We start from the raw sequence: 26896 nt of genomic DNA, 5'->3' as shown, positions 1-26896 counted from the left end.
TTCCCACAAAGTATTTTTCACCTTGATAATACTTTATTTTATTTTCCTTCCCCTCTCCCTTTCTCTCTCTCCAGAGCCCCAACCCGTCGCTGACCTTCTGTGTGAAGACTCACGACCGGCTCTACTTTATGGTGGCCCCATCTCCAGAGGCCATGAGGATCTGGATGGACGTCATAGTAACCGGGGCAGAGGGATACACACAGTTCATGACCTGAGGGACTGAGCTCTCCGGGTGACAGACCTTCCAACCGGGTTGTGTTTGTTAGGGCATGTAATGGAAAAACATTTTTAAACCATTTGCAACAGAAAACAAAAATGTTAGTTTATTTTTGGACAAGTCCTAGTAGTTCCTCTATGTTTCAGTCCTTCTTCTTCTGTTTGGTGCCTAATGAACATGACCCAGGAGAGAGAGAGACCATGGGCTTGCTGCTCCCAGATTTCTGTCTGCAGCGCTACACTCCACTACTGCTGTTCTTTGAGTCCTTGTTTATTTGGCCTTTATTTAACTGTGCAAGTCAGTTAATAAGAACAAATTATTTTTTCAATGACGGCCTAGGAACAGTGGGTTAACTGCCTTGTTCAGGGGAAGAACGACAGATTTTTACTTTGTCAGCTCGGGGATTTGATCTTGCAGCCTTTCGGTTACTAGTCCAACGCTCCAACCACTAGGCCTACCTGCCACCCCTGTACCTTTCAGACGTATAGATCTCTGTAACTCACATGGATAGGACTCACATGGATAGGATGCAAAGTTATCCAATATACAGGTAACTGCATAAATTAAAGGAAACACTTGAGAAAATTAGTGATAATTAAGCAATTAACATCCCATCATGCTTAGGGTCATGTACAGTATAAAAATGCCTGGTTGCTGATTATTTTGCCATGTTGGCTAGAATAGGAGATCTCAGTGACTTTGAAAGAGGGCTATCAAAGGAGCACTGCCTCCCGAGGGGCACAGCAGTCTAAGGCACTAGCTGTGTCACTACAGATCCTGGTTCGATTCCAGGCTGTGTCGCAGCCGGCTGCGACCGGATGACCCAGCGTCATGGTTCAGCGTTGTCTGGGTTAGGGGAGGGTTGGGCTGGCCGGGATGTCTAGCAACTCCTGTGGTGGGCTGGGCGCATGCAGTGCGACTTGGCTGGGTCGTGTTTTGGAGGATGCTCTCGACTTTCGCCTCTCCCAAGTCCGTACGGGAGTTGCAGCGATGGGACAAGACTGTAAACTACCAATTGGATACCATGAAATTGGGGGGAAAAATAAAGAAGCATATGGGGTTTAGAGGGTGTGTGTGTGTGTAAGTCGCTCTGGATAAGAGCGTCTGCTCAATGACTAAAATGTAAATGTATATATATATATCTCAGTCACCAGATCTCAACCCAATTGAACACTTATGGGAGATTCTGGAGCGGTGCCTGAGACAGCGTTTTCCACCACCATCAACAAAACACTAAGTGATGGAATTTCTCGTGGAAGAATGGTGTTGCATCCCTCCAATAGAGTTCCAGACACTTGTAGCATATATGCCAAGGTGCATTAAAGCTGTTCTGGCGGCTCGTGGTGACCCAATGCCCTATTAAGACTCTTCATGTTGGCGTCTCCTTTATTTTGGCAGTTACCTGTAGCTTTCCAGAGGTAGCCCTGGGTCTCAGACCAGTAAAGATCATAAAGGAAGAAAGGTTTTACATACGATACTTAAAGGGATGTGTTTTTACTCACTCTGTTTATTATAATAGTCAGTTTAAGGGCTCTATTCAATCCGTATCGCAGAAGTTCAGCATTACAGGGTCATTGAAATGTAAAGGCAATGTTCCTGCATTAGCGGAGACTACATTCATGGTAAACGCTGCGTATGTCGGCTCAGTCTGAAATTACTTTTACATTTCTAACGCTTCAGCGACACAGATTGAATAGAGCCCCAAAGCGCTGTATTTATATTATAGAATTTTAGCCAGACTAGCTAAATGAGAGTTTATACTACCTGACTGTCTCTGGATCTATAAAGGGAACTTTATAAAGACAATATGAAAATTTGTAAAGGATCATTTCCCTTTTTTTGCCAAATGTGTTTAACAGAGTGTATGTGCTACTATATTGCCTCTGAAAATAATTCCTATTTTATTGAATTTGTCTAATATTTGATTAACTATAAGTCATCATATTAATGGCATATTATTTAGATTTCACTCATTCTGATGAAATCTAAATCTTTGTGCCAGCTATTGTATGCTTTATGTATGTTTGGTCAGACTGTCAGAAAAATTGTATTAGTTTTTTATATTATTTTAAAGACTTTTCATATGGAAAATAACATAACACAAGCACACCAACATTTAAAACCAGTCTTCTACACCGCGAACAGGGCGGTACTGACAGTGTTGACACTTTCTCCACATAAACACTTTTAAATAAAATTTGCAAATGCATAATTACCAATTGTGTAATCTTAATTTTGTCACTGACAAATCAGGCAGCTAGAACAGTAAATCAATGTGTACTAAATAGATACAACAAAGTTCAATAGTTACTTTGTACCTTTGCGGATGTGAATGCCATACAAGGCCTTGTTGTTTAAGCAGACATAGCTTATTCCAGGCAGTTCTCCAAAGAAAAGCTAATTTCTTTCCTTTTTGTGTTTTTTTATGAAAATAAACTACAACAGTGAATTAACAGTTTATTTATTTAAAAATAATAATAATAATAAAAAACATATTCAACATTTAAAGAAAATTAACATGACAACTATTCTGGATGGCATTTATAGGTGAAGGTGCATTTTAAGAAGATCATTCATATGCAATACATCTAGGACAAGAGAGAGAAGTCCAGTGGGATGTAACTATCTATCTCCCTCCCACTTCCCTCCACAGGACCTATGGGATTAGAGTGATTTTCTCTACCTGCAATGTTATACTTTATTTGTTTCATCCCTTGTAATACAACAAGAACGGTTCAAATACATGCATATACACACCCACACCCACACACACATAAAGCGTTCAGCAGCTTTCCCTCAATATTGCCACAGCACTAACCAGAATGAGTGGTGGGCGGGTGATGTGATGGTCTGGATAAATTGGGCATTGGATTCTCCCATTCCCACTCCTGCTATTGCAGTCCTTGGCCTTTCCAAATATTAGATTTTGTGCTGGCACCCTCTTTCAATAGGGGCTGAGATCCCCCTATGGCTATTGTCAAACAACAGCCAGCCAATGTCGACAGTCAGCCGGCCGGTGTTGACTGACAGCATGCCAGTGCCAACAGACAGTGTCCTGCGGAGTGACCTGAGGCTAACGAGGGTGGGTTAGGGGTCAATGGCTGGGTCAGGGAGGACCCGCGCGAGGTCACGGGTGCACAGCCCCCAACCAGTCTGAGTTTGTCTGGGCAGAGGGCTCCCACAAAACTATCTAACTAACTATATACACTACTGTTCAAAAGCACATTTTTTGTTCAATAAAATAACATCAAATTGATCAGAAATACAGCGAAGACATTGTTAATGTTGTAAATAACTGGAAACGGCAGATTTTTTTTAAATGGAATATCTACATAGACGTACAGAGGCCCATTATCAGCAACCATCGCTCCTGTGTTCCAATGACACATTGTGTTAGCTAATCCAAGTTTATTATTTTAAAAGGCTAATTCATCATTAGAATATCATTTTGCAATTATGTTAGCAGAGCTATAAACTGTTGTTCTGATTAAAGAAGCAATAAAACTGTCCTTCTTTAGACGAGTTGAGTATCTGGAGCATCAGGATTTGTGGGTTCGATTACAGGCTCAAAATGACCAGAAACAAAGTATTTTCTTCTGAAACTCTTCAGTTTATTCTTGTTCTGAGAAATGAAGGCTATTCCATGTGAGTAATTGCCAAGAAACTGAAGATCTTGTACAACGCTGTGTACTACTTCCTTCACAGAACAGTGTAAACTCTCTCTAACCAGAATAGAAAGAGGAGTGGGAGGCCCCGGTGCACAACTAAGCAAGAGAACAAATACCTTAGAGTGTCTAGTTTGAGAAACAGACACCTCACAAGTCCTCAACTTTAAATAGTACCATTAAATAGTACCTGCAAAACACCAGTCTCAACATCAACAGTGAAGAGGCGACTCCGGGATGCTGGCCTTCTCGGCGGAGTTGCAAAGAAAAAGCCATATCTCATAAGATTAAGATGGGCAAAAAATAACAGACAGCCAGCGGTGAGACACACAGAGGTTTGTGTCTCACCGCTCGCTGTCAGCATATGATGTCATCAGCAACAAGAGAATGGCAAAGGAGGAGCATTTGCGTACCGATAGGATACTGTCTATCACAGTGCCATCCGTTTTGTCACCAAAGCCCCATATATTACCCACCACTGCGACCTGTACCCGCAAGGTGGCTGACCATCGCTTCATACTCGTCGCCAAACCCACTGGCTCCAGGTCATCCACAAGTCTCTGCTAGGTAAAGCCCAGCCTTATCTCAGCTCACTGGTCACCATAGCAGCACCCACCCGTAGCAGGTGCTCCAGCAGGTATATCACCCCCAAAGCCAATTCCTCCTTTCGCCGCCTCTCATTCCAGTTCTGGAGACTCTTATCTCCCTCACTAGCTTTAAGCACCAGCTGTCAGAGCAGCTCGCACATCACTGCACCTGTACATAAGTCATCTGTAAACAGCCCTTCCAAATACCCCCATACTGTATTTATTTATGTATTTATTTATCTTGCTCCTTGCACCCCAGTATCTCTACTTGCACATTCATATTCTGCACATCTACCATTCCAGTGTTTAATTGCTATATTGTAATTACTTTGCCACCATGGCCTTTTTTTATTGTCTTTACCTCCCTTATCTTACCTAATTTTCACTCACTGTATATAGACTTTTCTTTTTTCTACTGTATTATTGACCCTATGTTTGTTTATTCCATGTGTAACTCTGTGTTGTTTTATGTGTCAAACTGCTGTGCTTTATCTTGGCCGGGTCACAGTGTTAATGAGAACTTGTTCTCAACTAGTCTACCTGGTTAAATAAAGGTTAAATAAATAAAAAATGGGAAGAGTCTAGCTCCGTTTTGTAAAGGCAAGGCTGTGGTTATATGAAGAAACCAGACAACATATGCTGAACAGAAATATAAACGCAACATGTAAAGTGCTCAAATGTTTAATGAGCTGAAATAGAGATCAAATACATTTTTCATACGCACAAAAAGTGTATTTCTCAGAAACAAATTTGTTTATATCCCTGTTAGCAAGCATTTCTCCTTTGCCAAGTGGTTTGCTGATGTAAACGTTGTGAACAGAGTGCCCCGTGGTGGCAGTATGGTATGGGCAGACATAAGCTATGGACAACAAAATATCATATGATCGATGGCAATTTGAATGCACAGGGATACCATGACAAGATCCTGAGGTCCGTTGTCGTGCCATTCATCCACCGTCATCAGCACGTTTCAACATTATAATGCATGGCCCCTTGTCACAAGAATCGTTCTTCCGTGGCCTGCACATTTTTTGATTTTATTCTAGGAGCCTTTCTAGTCCTCATTTGGACTAATCTTCCAAGAGTTCTTAAACATTAAAATACAATTTCTAATATGTCACCCATTGCCATTGAGCAGATTTGGGATGCTCTGGATCGACGTGTATGACAGCGTGTTCCAGTTCCCACCAATATCCGCAACTTCGCACATCCATGGAAGAGGAGTGGGACAACATTCCGCAGGCCACAATCAACAGCCTGATCAACTCTATGAGAAGGAGATGTGTCGCGCTGACTGGTGGTTACACTAACTGAGGAAATACTTTTTATTCTTCTGGATTTCATTCTTTAATAGCTCTTAAACAAAGCGTGTCTTGACTAGGAAACATGTATCTAAGACCAACAGATGGATTTCTGTATTCCCAGTCATGTGAAATCCATAGATTTGGGCCGAATACATTTATTTCAATTGACTGATTTCTTTACATGAACTGTAACCCAGTAAAATTGTTGAAATTGTTGCATGTTAAATTTATACATTTATATCAGTGTACTCTAAATGAAGCCTTTAAAATCAATAAATCAATATACACTGCATTTGGAAAGTATTCAGACTCCTTGACTTTTTCCACATTTTGTTACGTTACAGACTTATTCTAAAATGACGAGGGGAAAAAAACGATTTAATCCATAATTGCAAAGCAAAAAAATGTTTTTATTTTTTTGTGCAAATTTATGAAAAATAAAACTGATATCACATTTACATAAGTATTCAGACCCTTTACTCAGTACTTTGTTGAAGCCCATTTGACACCGATTACAGCCTTGAGTCTTGGGTATGACGCTACAAGTTTGGCACACCTGTATTTGGGGAGTTTCTCCCATTCTTCTCTGCAGATCCTCCCATGCTCTATCAGGTTCAATGGGGAGCGTCGCTGCAAAGCTATTTTCAGGTCTCTCCAGGGTTGTTGTCCTGTTGGAAGGTGAACCATTGCCCCAGTCTGAGGTCCTGAGCACTCTGGAGAATTTCACGGGTCTCTCTGTACTTTGCTCCGTTCATCTTTCCTTCAATCCTGACTAGTCTCCCAGGACCTGCCACTGAAAACCATCCCCTCAGCATGTCCCGAAGGGATGGTGCCAGGTATCCTCCAGACGTGATGCTTGGAATTCAGGCCAAATCTGAGTTTCATCAGACCAGAGAATCTTGTTTATTGTCTGAGAGTCCTTTATGTGCCTTTTGGCAACTCCAAGCGTGCTGTCATGTGCCTTTTACTGAGGAGTGGCTTCCGCTTTCCACTCTACCATAACCACCCGGTGGACTCCAATCAAGTTGTAGAAACATGTCAAAGATGATCAATGGAAACTGGATGCAATATTTGTGTCAATCAGGTATTTCTGTTTTTTATTTCTAATACATCGGCAACATGAAAAAAACAGCAGTTTTCACTTTGTCATTATGTCATATTATGTGTGAAGATTGATGAGGATTTTTTTCTATTTAATCCATTTTACAATATGGCTGTAAAGGTAACAAAATTTGGAAAAAGTCAAAGGATCTGAATACTTTCCGAATGCACTGCATATGTCATAAACGCCTTTAGTAATGAGTTGATACAATTCTAAGTCTGCAAGGTTAAAACCACCCTCAGATTTAGGAAGATGAAAAACTTGCTTTTTTTTGCCCATATAAAATCTGTTATGACAGAGTGTACGTTTTTAAAGAACGGCTTTGGTGGGATAATTTGTATTACCAACAATAAATATAAAAACCTTAGGAGCCATGCCATTCTGAAGAGGTTACATTGAATTAGATCTGCTTCCATATTGTTGAGTAATGGAATCATGTTATCTTTTCATATTTGTTGTGTATCATCATTTATTAAACATCCTAAATATTTTATATTTTCTGTGGTCCACTTAAAGCATTGCTGTAGACCGTGAGTTATTATTTTCCTATTGCCATTATTTAGTTTATAACATGGCACCTAAAGCCAAATGGCACCCAAAGGAATCTCAGACCATGAGAAACAAGATTCTCTGTTCTGATGAAACCAAGATTGAACTCTTTGTCCTGAATGCCAAGCGTCACGTCTGGAGTAAACCAGGCACCGCTCATCACCTGGCCAATACCATCCCTATGGTGAAGCATGGTGGTGGCAGTGCTGTGGGGATGTTTTTCAGGGGCAGGGACTTGGATACTAGTCAGGATCGAGAGAGAGAGATGAGGGGAGCAATGTACAGGGAGATCCTTGATGAAAAACTCCGGAGTGCTCAGGACCTCAGACTGGGGCAAAGGTTCACCAAGACAACACAGTAGTGTTCTTGAATGTTCTTGAGTGGGCCAGCAAGAGTCCAGACTTGAACCCAATCAAACATCTCTAGAGAGATCAGAAAATAGCTGTGCAGCAAAGCTCCCCATCCAACCGGATCTGCAGAGAAGAATGGGAGAAACTCCCCAAATACAGGTGTAACAAGCTTGTAGTGTCATACCCAAGAAGACTCAAGGCTGTAATCACTGCCAAAGGTGTTTCAACAAAGTACTGAGTTAAGGGTCTGAATACTTATGCAAATGTGATTAGTTGAGTTTTTTTGTTTATAAATTTGCTAAAATTTCTAAAAATCTGTTTGTCATTATGGGGCATTGTGTGTAGATTGATGAGAGAAAAAAAAAACTATTTAATCCATTTTAGAATAAGACTAACGTAACAAAATGTGGGAAAAATGAAGGAGTCTGAATACATTTTGAATGCGCTGTAGCTAAATGCAGTAAAGAGGAACAATGGGTACATATTGAAGATGCGCATGCTCATCCCCAGAATCTTTACACGTGTCTATTTTCAAAGGAAAAAGACAAGAACATTAACAATTTCATAGTTAAGAACACTAAATAATATTGAAGAAAATATCACTCCCTAGAAACACAACCTTATGGAACAATCCTTGGATAGCTTTTCAGAATTCATTGATAAATTGACCCACATGGAAAACTAAAGGCAAAGAAGTTGTATATCACAAAATCTTGAGGGAATCCTATTTGAGTCAGAAAATGATTTTCATATGATAGGTCAACTGTACAAATGATTATAACGTCTATTGGAACTAAGATTTAAAATAACTGATATTAGCATAAGATGTAGGGAATGTTGGAACATAACTAACAAGATTACAGTTAACACAGATTTACGCTTAATCCAGTATAAAATAATGTATAAAATATACAATAGACAAAATTCACACATTAAACAGTTATGCAGAGTCATGTCTGATAAATAAAACTACTGCCGACTTAATAGTTCATGCTTTCTTGAAATCTAACAAAATTCAAAAGTTATGGGCAGAGTTGGAAAGATGCATGTCAGAGGTATTGCAATGTAAATATAATCTGTCTGCATATTTCAAGACATGACATATGAGGGTGCAGTGATATACCAGATGGGTTGGACAATATTTTTCAAATCAATAAAAAAACATACAGTTGAAGTCGGAAGTTTACATACACTTAGGTTGGAGTCATTAAAACTTGTTTTTCAACCACTCCACAAATTTCTTGTTAACAAACTATAGTTTTGGCAAGTCAGTTAGGACATCTACTTTGTGCATGACACAAGTCATTTATCCAACAATTGTTAACAGACTTATAATTCACTGCATCACAATTCCAGTGGGTCAGAAGTTTACATACACTAAGTTGACTGTGCCTTTAAACAGCTTGGAAAATTCCAGAAAATTATGTCATGGATTTAGAAGCTTCTAATAGGCTAGTTGACATCATTTGAGTCAATTGGAGGTGTACCTCTGGATGTATTTCAAGGCCTACCTTCAAACTCAGTGCCTCTTTGCTTGACATCATGGGAAAATCAAAAGAAATCAGCCAAGACATCAGAATCTGGTTCATCCTTGGGAGCAATTTACAAATGCCTGAAGGTACCACATTCATCTGTATAAACAATAGTACAAACAAGTATACAGTGCCTTGCGAAAGTATTCAGCCCCCTTGAACTTTGCGAACTTTTGCCACATTTCAGGCTTCAAACATAAAGATATAAAACTGTATTTTTTTTGTGAAGAATCAACAACAAGTGGGACACAATCATGACGTGGAACAACATTTATTGGATATTTCAAACTTTTTTAACAAATCAAAAACTGAAAAATTGGGCGTGCAAAATTATTCAGCCCCTTTACTTTCAGTGCAGCAAACTCTCTCCAGAAGTTCATTGAGGATCTCTGAATGATCCAATGTTGACCTAAATGACTAATGATGATAAATACAATCCACCTGTGTGTAATCAAGTCTCCGTATAAATGCACCTGCACTGTGATAGTCTCAGAGGTCCGTTAAAAGCGCAGAGAGCATCATGAAGAACAAGGAACACACCAGGCAGGTCCGAGATACTGTTGTGAAGAAGTTTAAAGCTGGATTTGGATACAAAAAGATTTCCCAAGCTTTAAACATCCCAAGGAGCACTGTGCAAGCGATAATATTGAAATGGAAGGAGTATCAGACCACTGCAAATCTACCAAGACCTGGCCGTCCCTCTAAACTTTCAGCTCATACAAGGAGAAGACTGATCAGAGATGCAGCCAAGAGGCCCATGATCACTCTGGATGAACTGCAGAGATCTACAGCTGAGGTGGGAGACTCTGTCCATAGGACAACAATCAGTCGTATATTGCACAAATCTGGCCTTTATGGAAGAGTGGCAAGAAGAAAGCTATTTCTTAAAGATATCCATAAAAAGTGTCGTTTAAAGTTTGCCACAAGCCACCTGGGAGACACACCAAACATGTGGAAGAAGGTGCTCTGGTCAGATGAAACCAAAATTGAACTTTTTGTCAACAATGCAAAATGTTATGTTTAGCGTAAAAGCAACACAGCTCATCACGCTGAACACACCATACCCACTGTCAAACGTGGTGGCAGCATCATGGTTTGGGCCTGCTTTTCTTCAGCAGGGACAGGGAAGATGGTTAAAATTGATGGGAAGATGGATGGAGCCAAATACAGGACCATTCTGGAAGAAAACCTGATGGAGTCTGCAAAAGACCTGAGACTGGGACGCAGATTTGTCTTCCAACAAGACAATGATCCAAAACATAAAGCAAAATCTACAATGGAATGGTTCAAAAATAAACATATCCAGGTGTTAGAATGGCCAAGTCAAAGTCCAGACCTGAATCCAATCCAGAATCTGTGGAAAGAACTGAAAACTGCTGTTCACAAATGCTCCCCATCCAACCTCACTGAGCTCGAGCTGTTTTACAAGGAGGAATGGGAAGAAATTTCAGTCTCTCGATGTGCAAAACTGATAGAGACATACCCCAAGCGACTTACAGCTGTAATCGCAGCAAAAGGTGGCGCTACAAAAATAAATTAACTTCAGGGGGCTGAATAATTTTGCACGCCCAATTTTTCAGTTTTTGATTTGTTAAAAACATTTGAAATATCCAATAAATGTCGTTCCACTTCACGATTGTGTCCCACTTGTTGTTGATTCTTCACAAAAAAATACAGTTTTATATCTTTATGTTTGAAGCCTGAAATGTGGCAAAAGGTCGCAAAGTTCAAGGGGGCCGAATACTTTCGCAAGGCACTGTAAACACCATGCGACCACGCAGCTGTCATACCGCTCAGGAAGGAGATGCGTTCCCTCTCCTAGAGATGAACATACTTTAGTGCGAAAAGTGCAAATCAATCCCAGAACAACAGCAAATGACCTTGTGAAGATGCTGGAGGAAACAGGTACAAAAGTATCTATATCCACAGTAAAACGCAAAAGGCCGCTCAGCAAGGAAGAAGCCACTGCTCCAAAACCGCCATAAAAAAAGCTACATTACGGTTTGCAACTGCACATGGGGACAATGATCAATATTTTTGGAGAAATGTCCTCTGGTCTGATGAAACAAATATAACTGTTCGGCCATTATGACCATCGTTATGTTTGGAGGAAAAAGGGGAAGGCTTGCAAGCCAAAGAACACCATCCCAATTGTGAAGCACAGGGGTGGCAGCATCATGTTGTGTAGGTGCTTTGCTGCAGGAGGGACTGGGGCACTTCACAAAATAGATGGCATCATGAGGTAGGAAAATTATGTGGATATATTGAAGAAACATCTCAAGACATCAGTCAGGAAGTTAAAGCTTGGTCACAAATGGTTCTTCCAAATGGACAAGCAATCTTCAAAAGTTGTGGCAAAATGGTTTAAGGACAACAAAGTCAAGGTGTTGGAGTGGCCATCACAAAGCCCTGACCTCAATCCCATAGAACATTTGTGGGCAGAACTGAAAAAGCATGTGCGAGCAAGGAGGTCTACAAACCTGACTCAGTTGCCACCAGCTCTGTCAGGAGGAATGGGCCAAAATTCACCTTATTGTGAGATGTTTGTGGAAGGCTACCCGAAACATTTGATACAAGTGAAACAATTTAAAGGCAATGCTACCTAATACTAATTGAGTGTATGTAAACTTCTGACCCACTGGGAATGTGATGAAAGAAATAAAAGCTGAAATAAATCATTCTCTCAACTATTATTCAGTCTTTTCACATTCTTAAAATAAAGTGGCGATCCTAACTGACCTAAGACAGCAAATTTTTACAAAGATTAAATGTCAGGAATTGTGAAAATGTATTTGACTAAGGTGTATGTAAACTTCTGACTTCAACCGTATACTCAAAAACTGGAAATCAGCCAATCCTCCGTCGTTCACGCAATTGAAAGATCAAATACAATATTATAAGAGAGAAACAAAATCCTGCAGTTTGAGGCCATGTGGCAGAAAGTGATAATGGTGATCAACATCACCAGCTGTCATCATAGGCAGCTCTATGGTGAGAATCATCTCGGTCCCAAAGGCAAAAACCTTGTGCTACCCAGGAGCACGAGTACAGGACATAACAAGGTTGCTTCCGGCTGTTCTACCACAGATGCTGGATGCTGACGCTGTTGTAGTCCATTTGGGGTCAAACGACATCAGGAGCTCTGAACACTTGAAAATGTATTTTAAAGAACTGATTTTAGCATTAAAAGACTGCAGAAAAACTGACAATAATTTCAGGTTCAGTACCATCGTTGGGCTGCGGGTGTGAAAGATTCAGCAGACTGCTGGCATTACACATCTGGCTAAAATACTACTGTAGCTCTGCTGGAGTCACTTTTATTGATAACTTTGCACCTTCTGGAAACAGAAGATACTCTACAGGTATGACGGAGTCCATCCAGATCATCTTGGCTCCTGGACTCTTTTCAAGGCTGCGTTGAAACAATGATTGGTATGACGATCCAAGACCAGCTCAGTTAATCCTTACCATTGTGACAATGAGTCGTCATAATGCTGCATCAAATGTAAATGTTCTTAGGTGCATTGAATACATCTGTTACAGCTATTGTAAGCAGTAATAACGAGCCTATAAACCAGAGTTACACTGTTAGCACTGAGGTGGTGTGCAATAGTAGGAAGACCACTTTATGCAGTTCACCCTGCACTATCAGCTCCAATGTAAATAACACGAGTAAGTCTAACTCTGATAAGCTTCATAGTAAAGCATTAAAAACAATCAAGCAACCAAGAAAAGTGCTACAAATAGCCCATATTAACATATGTAGCCTAAGAAACAAGGTCCATGAAGTCAATAACTTGCTTGTAACAAATGACATTCATATTCTGACTATCTCTGAAACTCACTTAGATAATACCTTTGATGATACAGTGGTAGCAATACATGGTTATACATGGTTATAACATCTTTCTGAAAATACATAAATGCCAACGGAGGCGGTGTTGCTGTCTATACTCAGAACCACATTCATGCAAAGCTTAGAGACGATCTAATGTTAAATACAGTTGAAGTAATATGGCAACAGGTTCATCTGCCTCACCTAAAGCCCATTCTTGTGGGAAGCTGCTATAGACCACCAAGTGCTAACAGTCAGTATCTGGATAATACGTGTAAAATGCTTGATAATGTATGTGATATGAACAGAGAAGTATATTTTCTGGGTGATCTAACCAGGTAAAACTCTTTCCACAGTGGGAACAGTGATGCTGTCTTGCTGGTTTAGGCGTCTCTGGGTCTGGTTCCCCTGAAGGACTCTTCCCGCTGTCAGAGTGAGAGTCTGGTCTCTCTCCTGACAAAGACAAGGTATTTAGTTAAATATAGACCTGAATGAAACCCCCACATAATAAAACTGTCTTCCCATTAGGTTAAATATTGACTTGCTATCATCAATCTTCCCACTCAGGAAAAAACTTCAAACTGTAACCAGTGCCTGCAAACTTGATCAGGTTATAAGTCAACCTATCAGGGTAGTTACAAACAGCACAGGAATGAAATCATCAACATATATTGATCACATTTTTATTAACTCTGCAGATATTTTCTTTAAAGCAGTATCCAAATCCATAGGATGTAGTGATTACAATATAATATCCATATCTAGGAGAACCAAAGTTCCAAAGGCTGGGCCTAACATAGTGTATAAGAGGTCGCACAATAACTTTTGTAGTGATTCATATGTTGATGTAAAGAATATTTGCTGGTCTGTGGTGTGTAATGAGGAGCAACCAGACGCTGCATTTATGAAACTACTTATTCCAGTTACTAATAAGCACGCAACCATTAAGAAAATGACTGTAAAAACTGTTAAATCCCCTTGGATTGATGAGGAATTGAAAAATTGTATGGTTGAGAGGGATGGCAAAGGGTATGGCAATTAAGTCTGGCAGCCCAACTGATTGGCAAACGTACTGCAAATTAAGAAATCATGTGACTAAACTAAATAAAAATAAAAATAAACTACAATATGAAACAAAGATAAATTATATAAAGAATGATAGTAAAAAGCTTTGGGGCACCTTAAATTAAATTTTGGGAAAAAAAGCCAACTCGGCTCCTTCATTTATTGAATCAGATGGCTCATTCATCACAAAGCATCCAACTATATCGGACCCAAATATGAAAGACAAGAATTGTACTTTTGAATTCCGTAAAGTCAGTGTAGAATAGATGAAAAAAATCATTGTTGTCTATCAACAATGTAAAGCCACCAGGGTCTGACAATTTAGATGGAAAATTACTGAGGATAATAGCAGACGATATTGCCACTCCTATTTGCCACATCTTCAATCTAAGCCTACTAGACAGCGTGTGTTTAGTAGGCTTAAATTGTAGGGAAGCTAAAGTCATTCCGCTACCCAGGAATAGTAAAGCCCCCTTCACTGGCTCAAATAGCCGACCAATCAGCCTGTTACCAAACCTTAGTAAACTTTTTGAAAAAAATGTTTTTGACCAGATACAATGCTAGCAAACAAATTGACAACAGAATGTCAGCATACTTGTAAGGAAGGACACTCAACAAGCACAACACTTACACAAATGACTGATGATTGGCTGAGAGAAATTGATGATAAAATGATTGTGGGGGCTGTCTTGTTAGACTTCAGTGTAGCTTTTTACATCATAGATCATAGTCTGCTGCTGGAAAAACACATGTGTTATGGCTTTACACCACCTGCTATAATGTGGATAAAGAGTTACTTGTCTAACAGACCACAGAGGTTGTTTTTTAATGGACGCCTATAAAATCAGAATCAGGAATTTTGCAGGGTAGCTGTTTAGGCCCCTTGCTTTTTCAATTTTTACTAACGACATGCCACTGACTTCAAATCAAATTTTATTTGTCACATACACATGGTTAGCAGATGTTAATGTGAGTGTAGCAAAATGCTTGTGCTTCTAGTTCCGACAATTCAGTAATAACCAACGAGTAATCTAACCTAACAATTTCACAACAACTACATTATACACACAAGTGTAAAGGGATGAAGAATATGTACATAAAAATATATGAATGAGTGATGGTACAGAACGGCATAGCCAAGATGCAGTAGATGGTATTGAGTATAGTATATACATATGAGATGAGTAATGTAGGGTATGTAAACATATAAAAGTGGTATTGTTTAAAGTGGCTAGTGATACAGTGCCTTGCGAAAGTATTCGGCCCCCTTGAACTTTGCGACCTTTTGCCACATTTCAGGCTTCAAACATAAAGATATAAAACTGTATTTTTTTGTGAAGAATCAACAACAAGTGGAACACAATCATGAAGTGGAACAACATTTATTGGATGTTTCAAACTTTTTTAACAAATCAAAAACTGAAAAATTGGGCGTGCAAAATTATTCAGCCCCCTTAAGTTAATACTTTGTAGCGCCACCTTTTGCTGCAATTACAGCTGTAAGTCGCTTGGGGTATGTCTCTATCAGTTTTGCACATCGAGAGACTGAAATTTTTTCCCATTCCTCCTTGCAAAACAGCTCGAGCTCAGTGAGGTTGGATGGAGAGCATTTGTGAACAGCAGTTTTCAGTTCTTTCCACAGATTCTCGATTGGATTCAGGTCTGGACTTTGACTTGGCCATTCTAAGACCTGGATATGATTATTTTTGAACCATTCCATTGTAGATTTTTCTTTATGTTTTGGATCATTGTCTTGTTGGAAGACAAATCTCCGTCCCAGTCTCAGGTCTTTTGCAGACTCCATCAGGTTTTCTTCCAGAATGGTCCTGTATTTGGCTCCATCCATCTTCCCATCAATTTTAACCATCTTCCCTGTCCCTGCTGAAGAAAAGCAGGCCCAAACCATGATGCTGCCACCACCATGTTTGACAGTGGGGATGGTGTGGTCAGGGTGATGAGCTGTGTTGCTTTTACGCCAAACATAACGTTTTGCATTGTTGCCAAAAAATTTTGCTTGTGGCAAACTTTAAACAACACTTTTTATGGATATCTTTAAGAAATGGCTTTCTTCTTGCCACTCTTCCATAAAGGCCAGATTTGTGCAATATACGACTGATTGTTGTCCTATGGACAGAGTCTCCCACCTCAGCTGTAGATCTCTGCAGTTCATCCAGAGTGATCATGGGCCTCTTGGCTGCATCTCTGATCAGTCTTCTCCTTGTATGAGCTGAAAGCTTAGAGGGACGGCCAGGTCTTGGTAGATTTGCAGTGGTCTGATACTCCGTGATTCCACTTCATGATTGTGTCCCACTTGTTGTTGATTCTTCACAAAAAAATACAGTTTTATATCTTTATGTTTGAAGCCTGAAATGTGGCAAAAGGTCGCAAAGTTCAAGGGGGCCGAATACTTTCGCAAGGCACTGTACATGTATTACATAAAGATGGCAAGATGCAGTAGATGGTATAGAGTACAGTATATACATATGAGATGAGTAATGTAGGGTATTATTATTATTGTGTATTATATTAAGTGGCATTGTTTAAAACCTGTTAGAGATCGGGCTACTTTTTTCAACATTCTGTTAAAAATCGTGCAACATTTCAACGTCCTGCTACTCATGCCAGGAATATAGTATATGCATATGATTAGTATGTGTGCATCGAAAACACTCTGAAGTTTCTAAAACTGGTCAATGATGTCTGTGACTATAACAGAACGTGTTCCGTGGTCAAAATCGCAAGGAAACCTGATCACAAAATCGATGGAGAAAAAATCAATCCGCCAGTCTCTGTATTGTCTATTGGAATGAATAATAGTTAAGGATGGGATTACAGTTCCTACAGCTTCCACAAGATGTCGCCAGTGTTGTGATTTCGATGCAACTAAATCCTTGGTCATCTGAGTAATAGGCACATCCGGTCTTCAGGTCCACAGCTGGAAAAAATGGAACCGGAAAAGTGGACTACGTTTTCCATACTTGTTGCTATTGAATACAGAACGCTCCGTGATCAATTTGATCATTTACTAATACCTAAAGTTGGATTACAGAAGTAGTTTGAAGTGTTTTGTCAAAGTTTATAGGCAACGTTTTTAATTAAAAAAAATAACGTTTGCGTTTAAAAACTGTGTTTTTCCTGGATCTGACGGACTTCATAAATGGACATTTCGGTATACAAGGACCGATTTAATCGAAAAAAATACCCAATTGTGATGTTTATGGGACATATAGGAGTGCCAACAAAGAAGCTCGTCAAAGGTAATGAATGTTTTATATTTTATTTTTGCGTTTTGTGTAGCGCCGGCTATGCTAATTCTTTTGTTTACATCCCCTCCTGGTATTTCGGGGTGTTGCATGCTATCAGATAATAGCTTCTCATGCTTTCGCCGAAAAGCATTTCAAAAATCTGACTTGTTGGCTAGATTCACAACGAGTGTAGCTTGAATTGAGTATCCTGCATGTGAGTTTTAATGAACGTTTGAGTTTTAACGAGTGCTATTAGCATTTGGCGTAGCGCATTTGCATTTATTGTTGGCAAGGTGGGACGCTTGCGTGTCGGGTTGCCCAGAGAGGCTAAAGTGGCTAGTGATACATTTTTTCATCCATTTTTCCATTATTAAAGTGGCTGGAGTTGAGTAAGAATGTTGGCAGCAGCCACTCAATGTTAGTGGTGGCTGTTTAACAGTCTGATGGCCTTGAGATAGAAGATGTTTTTCAGTCTCTTGGTCCCTGCTTTGATGCACCTGTACTAACCTCGCTTCTGGATGATAGCGGGGTGAACAGGCAGTGGCTCGGGTGGTTGTTGCCTTTGATGATCTTTATGGCCTTCCTGTGACATCGGGTGGTGTAGGTGTCCTGGAGGGCAGGTAGATTGCCCCCGGGAGTGAGGCATTGTGCAGACCTCTGTCACGCCCTGGTCTTAGTATTTTGTGTTTTCTTTATCTATTTGGTCAGGCCAGGGTGTGACATGGGTTTTTGTATGTGGTGTGTTTTGACTTGGGTTTTTTTCACATGTATTGGAATTGTAGCTTAGTGGGGTGTTCTAGGTTAGTCTATGGCTGTCTGAAGTGGTTCTCAATCAGAGGCAGGTGTTTATCGTTGTCTCTGATTGGGAACCATATTTAGGCAGCCATAGTGTTTCGTGGGTGATTGTCCTTATGTCCTTATCTCTGTCGTGTGTTAGTTTGCATCAGTATTAGGCTGTTTCGGTTTTCGCGTATCGTTATTATTTTTTGATTTTTTTGATTCGTGTTTACTTCATTTTCATTAAACATGGATCGCAATAGCCACGTCGCATTTTGGTCTGACTCTCCTTCGCATATAGAAAACCGTGACAACCTCACTACCCTCTGGAGAGCCTTACGGTTGTGGGCTGAGCAGTTGCCGTAACAGGCGGCGATACAGCCCAACAGGATGCTCTCAATTGTGCATCTGTAAAAGTTTGTGAGTGCTTTTGGTGACAAGCCGAATTTCTTCAGGCTCCTGAGGTTGAAGAGGCGCTGCTGCGCCTAAATCACCATGCTGTCTGTGTGGGTGGACCAATTCAGTTTGTCCGTGGTGTGTACGCCAAGGAACTTAAAACTTACTACCCTCTCCACTACTGTCCCGTCGATGTGGATTAGGGGGGTGCTTCCTCTGCTGTTTCCTGAAGTCCACGATCATCTCCTTTGTTTTGTTGACGTTGAGTGTGAGGTTATTTTCCTGACACCACACTCCGAGGGCCCTCACCTCCTCCCTGGAGGCCGTCTCGTTGTTGTTGGTAATCACGCAAACCACTGTAGTTTCGTCTGCAAACTTGATGATTGAGTTGGAGGCGTGCATGGCCACGCAGTCGTGGGTGAACAGGGAGTACAGGAGAGGGCTCAGAACGCACCCTTGTGGGGCCCCAGTGTTGAGGATCAGCGGGGTGGAGATGTTGTTACCTACCCTCACCACCTGGGGGCGGCCTGTCAGGAAGTCCAGTACCCAGTTGCACAGGGCGGGGTCAAGACCCAGGGACTTTGTCCTCAAAGCGAGCAAAGAAGTTGTTTACCCTGTCTGGGAGCAAGACATCCTGGTCCACGACGGGGCTGGTTTTCTTTTTGTAATCCGTGATTGACTATAGACCCTACCACATACCTCTTATGTCTGAGCCGTTGATTTGCGACTCTACTTTGTCTCTATACTGACGCTTAGCTTGTTTGATTGCCTTGCGGAGGGAATAGCTACACTGTTTGTATTTGGTCATGTTTCCGGTCACCTTGCCCTGGTTAAAACCTTTTTGGGATAGGGGGCAGCATTTTCACTTTTGGATGAATAGCGTGCCCAGAGTGAACTGCCTCCTACTCTGTCCCAGATTCTAATATATGCATATTTTTATTGGTATTGGATGGAAAACACTCTGAAATTTCTAAAACTGTTTGAATGATGTCTGTGAGTATAACAGAACTCATATGGCAGGCGAAAACCTGAGAAAAATCCAAACAGCAAGTGGGAAATCTGAGGTTTGTAGTTTTTCAAAGCTTGGTCTAACGAATACACAGTGTCTATGGGGTCAAGTTGCACTTCCTAAGATTTCCACTAGATGTCAACTGTCTTTAGAAAATTGTTTCAGGCTTCTGCTATAAAGGAGGGGGAATGGGAGCTGAATGAGTCATGGATCTGGCAGAGTGTCTCAGGCTCGTGACGCGCGGTCCCGACAGAGTTAGCTCTCGTTCCAGTGCTTTTCTACAGAAAATGGAATTCTCCGGTTGGAACCTTGTTGATGATTTATGTTAAAACATCCTAAAGATTGATTCCATACATCATTTGACTTGTTTCCACGACCTGTAACGGAACTTTTTGAGTTGTTGTCTGGACGTAGTGCTCGCGCCTCATGAAGATGGATTACTGGGCTGAACATGCTAACAACAAGTGGCTATTTGGACATAAATGATGGACTTTATGGAACAAATCAGTCATTTATTGTCGAACTGGGATTCCTGGGAGTGCATTCTGATGAAGATCATCAAAGGTAAGTGAATATTTATAATGTTATTTCTAACTTCTGTTGAATCCAACATGGCGGATATTTCTTTGGCTGGAATGGGCTCTGAGCGCCGTACTCAGATTATGCTTTTTCCGTAAAGTTTAAAAAAAAATATGACACAGCGGTTGCATTGAGGAGAAGTCTATGTTTAATTCTGTGAATAACACGTGTACCCTTTATCGATGTTCATTATGAGTATTTCTGCAAAATCACTGAATGTTTTGGAATCAAAACATTACTGCACGTAATGGGCCAGGTTTTCCTTGCAAAACGTTTAACACTGCAAAGTGTTTCACTATGGTTGGCTATGGTCTTCACTAAGGAATTACACCCCAGTCTTCAGATGCATTCACACAAATGGATATGTCTTTGAATATGAATTACGTTTGTCAAAAATATCTAGATATAGCTACTAAGAGACAAAGCCTGTATGTATAATGACCCTTATGTAATGTATACGCTTGGAGTCAGGAAGCAGGTGCAGAAAGTAAGTTTAATGATGAGAAGGGTTATAAATAAAAACAGGAGAAGCGTACTGAATGTGACAAAAACCAATACTGCCTGAACACTGAGCCTACTGAGGGCTATATAAAGGGTGAGTAATCAAAGTGATGATGAGGTCCAGATGTCCATAACGATGGGGAGCTGGTGTGCGTAATTGCCAGGACTGGTGATTAGTAGAATGGCGACGTCAAGCGCTGGAACAGGGGAGCGGAAGTAGGAGTGACACATTAGCTAGATACATTCTAATAACAGAGCTAATGTTAACTAGCTAACTAGCTGTTGTTCATGCACACTGACTTTCATACACTTCTTTTCACATTCACATTACATTTAATTAATGTACCATTTTTGAAGTTTTTTTTTTTTACAGATAATTCATGTTATCACTGCCCATTAAATGGTTAGCATCTAATAAAATAACTACCTTAGCTTTCAATAAAACATACCTACGAAGTCCTGTCTTGTCTCTTCCATAGAGGTATAAAACAACAGTATCTGTCCGAACAAAAATAATGCATCATTTTCTATAGTTTATTTTTCTTCTATGATATAAATAGTTGCTCAAACACAACTGGTTACTCACGAGTGCTGAACTGTGTTCATATTAATAACTAAGCGTCAGTGACAATCCTCAAGAGCGCCACCCTGTCAGTAAAGGTCAATTAATTACCAACTCACTAGCGCCTCACTAGGAATAACACTTCAGCTCGGTATTCAGCTCAGTAGCGCCCCACTGAAAGGAAGAATGTCAGAGGAATATGTCAATAGTCACCTGACAGTTACTAGACAGTTGGAACGGATTGACCTCAGCCAAACTGCCTTTTTCTCTCATTCGGGACGATATCTCTTCATAAATATCTTTATTTCTAAATGTGTGAACTAATTTAGATTGGACAGTGGCATCCGACCACAGTGTTGGTCTTCCATCTGTTATAACTCCGTTTCACTAGAAAATCCAACTTTGAAAATGGTTTCAGATACAATATGTTCGCCATACCGATCACCAAAAGGAAGCAGATGACGTGTGATGTCCATAGGCAGGATTGAGCTCTGCCTGTCCTCCTTCCTATCCCATTACTTTTTTAACAGCAATATGCATGCACATTTATTATTTGAGTGCAATGAAAATTAATGGGACATATTGGCCTTACTTGAGAGCATCAAAACGACTGCAGGCGACTGCCGACTGACTGATCTACAAGTCACCTTGCATCATAAATAACGACTCATTATTTGTCTGTCAGTCAGTCACAAGTTACCTCTGATACATTAAGGTTTTGATCCTATCAAACACGGTAGAAACACGCATGCACAAGTCATGTCAGTGGGCGCATTCAAGCGGATCACTTCTGTCAAGTCGGTGGCGCCTTTCAAAGGGTGCTGCATTATGGGGATAAAAAAGAATCAGTTTTGTGTCTACATGTTCGACTGCATGAACATTGCATGATCAAAGGTCACTGTATTATGAGATGCTGTATTGTCAAGCAATCATTAAGGTGTTTTGTTTGACCCACGCAAACGTGACCAAAGACGTGACTGAAACAGGAACCAACTTTGCCGAACTTCATTTATACAGTGGATATGTACAAATAAGTATGATATGAGTCACTCTCTCACCAATTGATTGTACAATGTACACACATATAGTTTATTAGTTACACCCATCTAGTACTAGGTTGAACACCCCTTTGCCTCCAGAACAGTCTGAATTCTTTGGGGCGTGGACATGTTGCTGAATTGGTATAAAGGGACCTAACGTGTGCCAGGAAAACATTCCCCACAGTATTACACCACCGCCACCAGCCTGTACCGTTGACACCGGGCGAGATGAGGCCAAGGACTCATGCTGCTTACTCCAAATGTTGACTCTGCCATCAGCATGATGCAACATGAACCGGGATTCATCAGACCAGGCAATGTTTTCCACTCCTCAATTGTCCAGTGTGCCCACTGGAGCCTGTTTATTTTTGCTTTTAGCTGATAGGAGTGGAACCCAATTTGGTCATCTGCTGCAATAGGCAATCTGTGACAAGGACCGACGAGTTGTGCGTTCCGAGGTGCCGTTTCTGCACACCACTGTTACACTGCGCCCTTATTTGACAGTTTGTGGCCTGCCTATCAGCTTGCAGGGTTCTTGCCATTTTCCTTCGACCTCACATCAACGAGCTGTATTCACCCACAGGACTGCCGCTGACTGAAAATCTTTATCATGCAGAAAAAACTAAGATGAAAACATTTATATTTATTTTTTATTACAGTTATTTTTTCATTCATTTGTGTGCCTACCGTGCCTACCCTGACTGCAAGTCATTGCGTTGTCCACAATTATGGCGCCATCACGTGCTAGTCGGAACTAGGAAACTCTGAAATGTTGCACTTGCTAACTGGTTGAACGTGGCACTTGTATAACTACAACCAATTTGCAAGTTATTTTGTGACATTGGCCAAACGTATATGCTTTAGTTGTCGGGATTAATTTACACTTCAAGACTATCTGTACAATACACGCCTTCGACTACCTCTGGATGTGGTCAGGAAGATCTCACAATCAGATCACAATGTGTCTTGATTGTCTACACCTGCCGACAAATGTGGGCACAATCAGAATGTGGACAAGATCGTGACAAATAGATGCATGTTAGAACCAGGTATTAACTTTTGTGTTCATGTAGATTATTTCAGGAGAGGGAGTTTTGGGAAAATCTGGCTTGAATTTGAGAGAGTTAAAGGGGGAGGTGTTGTTGACAGACGAACACTATAGCGTGTGACATTCTATATGATTAATGTATGAACACAGATCCCCAAAGACTAGTAAGGCTGAAACAGACACACGCAGGGTAAGGTCATCAAAGGCACACACTTAGTGCAGGTTAATAACAGGCAAATACTTTATTTTGAGAGGTAGATTAGATGGAATTTAGCGCTGCTGAAGAACCCAGTCAACTTGTCATTCCCTCGCGATCTAGAAACGGAGCAGAGGTGCAACTGAAAAATACCCTAATGCTCTTTCCTCTGATGGTGATAGAGTCAGACAGGTACATGGCACACATACAGTCCCCTCGGTTCAGCACAGGTGACGCTATAAATCTACACTCCAACAGCCATATTAACCTTACCTGAAAACACTTATCAACCATAACAGGTTCTGTCTCTTTTACATGTCTCTGTGAATAACAATAAGAGCTGTTTGAGAACCTATAGCGGGTCTTTGTTTGACATTGAGAATTCCACATGCCAACATGAAGTAATACCTGTGAGGCTTCAGAGACCTGTGAGGATGCCATATTGAATAATAAACAGGATCTTTAAAAGGCCCGTCTACGCTCATTACCAAAGAGAGCAGGTGTTGAGTGACACCCAGGTTCAGTGTGGGTGAAATATAGATGAGCAGTGAGTGATCTCTCTCCAGTTTCACACGCATGCGTTGACATGGTCCCTCCTTGAGCTGTAGAGACGCATTAATAGGAGGGTCTGGTTCTGAGTAAGCAAAGCCGCATCTTATAGGATGGCATGGTGTCAATCAATATTCATGGAAAATGTTAAGGCGGGCTAAAAAAACATCCTGAAAATATGGTGAAATTAAGAATTTGGCATTCGAACAATATAGTACTGCATAACAAAAATACATAGGTGTGCCAAACTGAAAAATTCAAGAGTTACTATGTCCATGCTGGGTGAATATTTCTCATAGCATAGGGCAGTGTTACCCAACTCTGATCCTCGAGTACCCCCAACATTATATATTTTTGTTGTGGCCATGGACAAGCACATCTGATTCTACTTGTCAACTACTCTTCAAGCCCTTGACAAGTTGAATCAGTTGTTTTTGTCAAGGAGCTAAAACAAAAATGTGTGCTGTTGGAGGTACTAAAAGACTGGAGTTGGGAAACACTGGCATATGGTCTGAAACAACCACAGGCAACCTAAAGTGCAAATCCCACCTTGGCCAGAAGAGGGCAACATATGTCCAATATCATTCAATTGATCTGTTTTACAATCTACTGTAGCCTTGTTTCATATAAGATTACTAACTGAAAGTCAAGACTGTTGCCAAGTGAGTTTTCCACAACACTTAATCATTGTCTTTCTACCACCACATTTACCACCACTTTTCAGGACTACCGCAAAGTTTAATGGAATGTATGTTATACTTATTTGTATTTATCTGTGTCATGTCGATTGTATTTACACTATTTTAACTTGCATGCTTTACATTTGAATATTAATCATTTAAATCCTATGACTGAACTAAAGAAACAGAAAATGTATCATGGAGGCATAGCCTATATGTCGACAATTATAGGCTACTGTTAGGCTACATTTTTAGACCTGAGTTACAACACAATTTATTTATTATTATTTATATGACTTTTTAAAATGGGGGAGGGGGGTGCCAAATGTAGGCCGAGATCATGTACAAAAAAGACAAATGACAATTTTCTAATTATTCTACTTTGAGTGATTTCCCTACCTTTGAATGAGATGTATAGGCCTATACCCTATATAAGTATCTACTGCCCGAGCTCAAAGGTGAGAGACGAGCGGGTCCAAGGGCTCTCGCGGTCTCAGAATGTGAATATCAACCTGACGAATCACGAGCGCAGTTGATGACAGAGGGGACACCTGGGACAAGATTGCACTTGAATGTGAAACATTGCTTCACTGAATAGATTTAAGTCATGCCTCAAGCTGACAGAAGGTTAAATAAGATGCCATAGACCTGTGGCCCATAGGGCCTCTACCTCTTGTGAAATTGTTTGTCATTAGTGTACTTGATACATAATTAATTCATGGCCATTATATTCCTTCTTTACCAATTATATACGTTGTGAGGATGAAAGAACAACTGATCTCGAGGTTTGGAAGTTTTGCACCTTATTGAGCCCGGCTCCACTGTGGTTTCGGGTTCCTGCTTGTCGCGCTATGGCCGCGCCTTTTATTTGGGATGCAAGAAGCGCTCTCGTATTCCTAACACCCTGCCATCCCAAAGGAGGACAAAAACAAATGTTCGTCCTCAAAATCAAACAGTTCTCATTTACCACGGTCTCCTTGTGGAATATTAAACAGATCAACCTCCCTGGCTGTGCCACGGTTTTAATATAGGTTACACCAGTCCAGCTTACTTTACGGTGATTTTTACGCAAGCATGCATGATGGAAACAAATTTGGAGATTTTAGCTTTAATTACATATTTCAAACCTATTTTGTTTGGGTTCATCGTGACTAATATTTTCATTAATGCAGACAAAAAAAACATGCAAGCTACACAGCTTAATGTTAATATCACAAATCAATATTGGAATGCATGCATACCCTTCACAAGTCATTCATTCTTTCAGTTTCAAATGTTTTGATCGTATGCTCAATGAGGGGATGTAAAAGTTGTAGACAACAATGAATTCAGAGAGAGTTGGTTGGTGTGTGATGAAATGGTGATGAAACCCGTACTAATGTGCCATACATGCACTTGGCATGCTGTGCTCCTAGCTTTCTGACTTGCTTACTTCATGTGCTGTATGTTCACTTTAGACTCACAGATAAATAAAATAACTCGCAGACAAGGCATTATATCTGGCTTTGACTATTTCAAATAGCGACGGGAGCAATGTTGATGACCTTAATTAGGTTATAATTTTCTAATTTCACCTGAAGCTGGTTTGGATGGGTGAAGTGTGATGTAGGCATACGGTTGCTTAGTTAATTGACAGAAACTATACATTGAGAATAGATTGATTGGTAGACCTATCGATTTGTAACAACATTCTTTAACCAACTGTAGTCGTTGTGTTTTCAAATTGAAGGCCAAATAAGAAAATCCACAGTTTTTTCCCCCTTGTAGACTAGGCTACTTTAAGTAGGCCTACCTTGCGTTTCTTTTTTTTTAAGCGTCAATATTTGCTGCACTTGTATACACTTGTGGAGACTGGAGATAAAAAATATTGACAGAGGGAATTAAATCTAGGTTTAGTGGAGTGGAGACTTGGGAACAAATCCAGCATAAAGCCATGTGCGGTACACTGGATACCTCTCACACTGCGCAAACAGTAGTGCTCTCAGTGGACCAATTAACACGGCCCGCGAGAGGAGTCAGCGCTTTCCTGTGAGACATACTCACTTTAACAACCATTATTATATCTCACTCTCGTCTCCGTTACGATCGCGCTTATCTAGATTGCATCA

At 40.5% G+C, this 26896-nt stretch overlaps 1 protein-coding gene across 12 annotated transcripts in view; it reads left to right on the top strand.

Annotated features, from left to right (window-relative positions):
- Window positions 1–2432, top strand: part of phldb1a (pleckstrin homology-like domain, family B, member 1a) — an 80779-nt gene extending 78347 nt beyond the window's left edge. For all 12 annotated transcript variants that reach the window (XM_064980749.1, XM_064980758.1, XM_064980748.1 and 9 more), the window contains one exon: window positions 75–2432. In XM_064980749.1, the coding sequence (XP_064836821.1) occupies window positions 75–215 (141 nt within the window). In that variant the 3' untranslated portion in view covers window positions 216–2432. The remainder of the gene's footprint in view (window positions 1–74) is intronic.
- Window positions 2433–26896: the final 24464 nt, after the last annotated feature.

This window comes from Oncorhynchus masou, chromosome 12 (assembly GCF_036934945.1).
Source record: "Oncorhynchus masou masou isolate Uvic2021 chromosome 12, UVic_Omas_1.1, whole genome shotgun sequence".
Taxonomy (NCBI): Eukaryota; Metazoa; Chordata; class Actinopteri; order Salmoniformes; family Salmonidae; genus Oncorhynchus; species Oncorhynchus masou.
The sequence above is the reverse complement of the archived record's forward strand: the minus strand, read 5'-3'. Positions and strand labels throughout refer to the sequence as shown.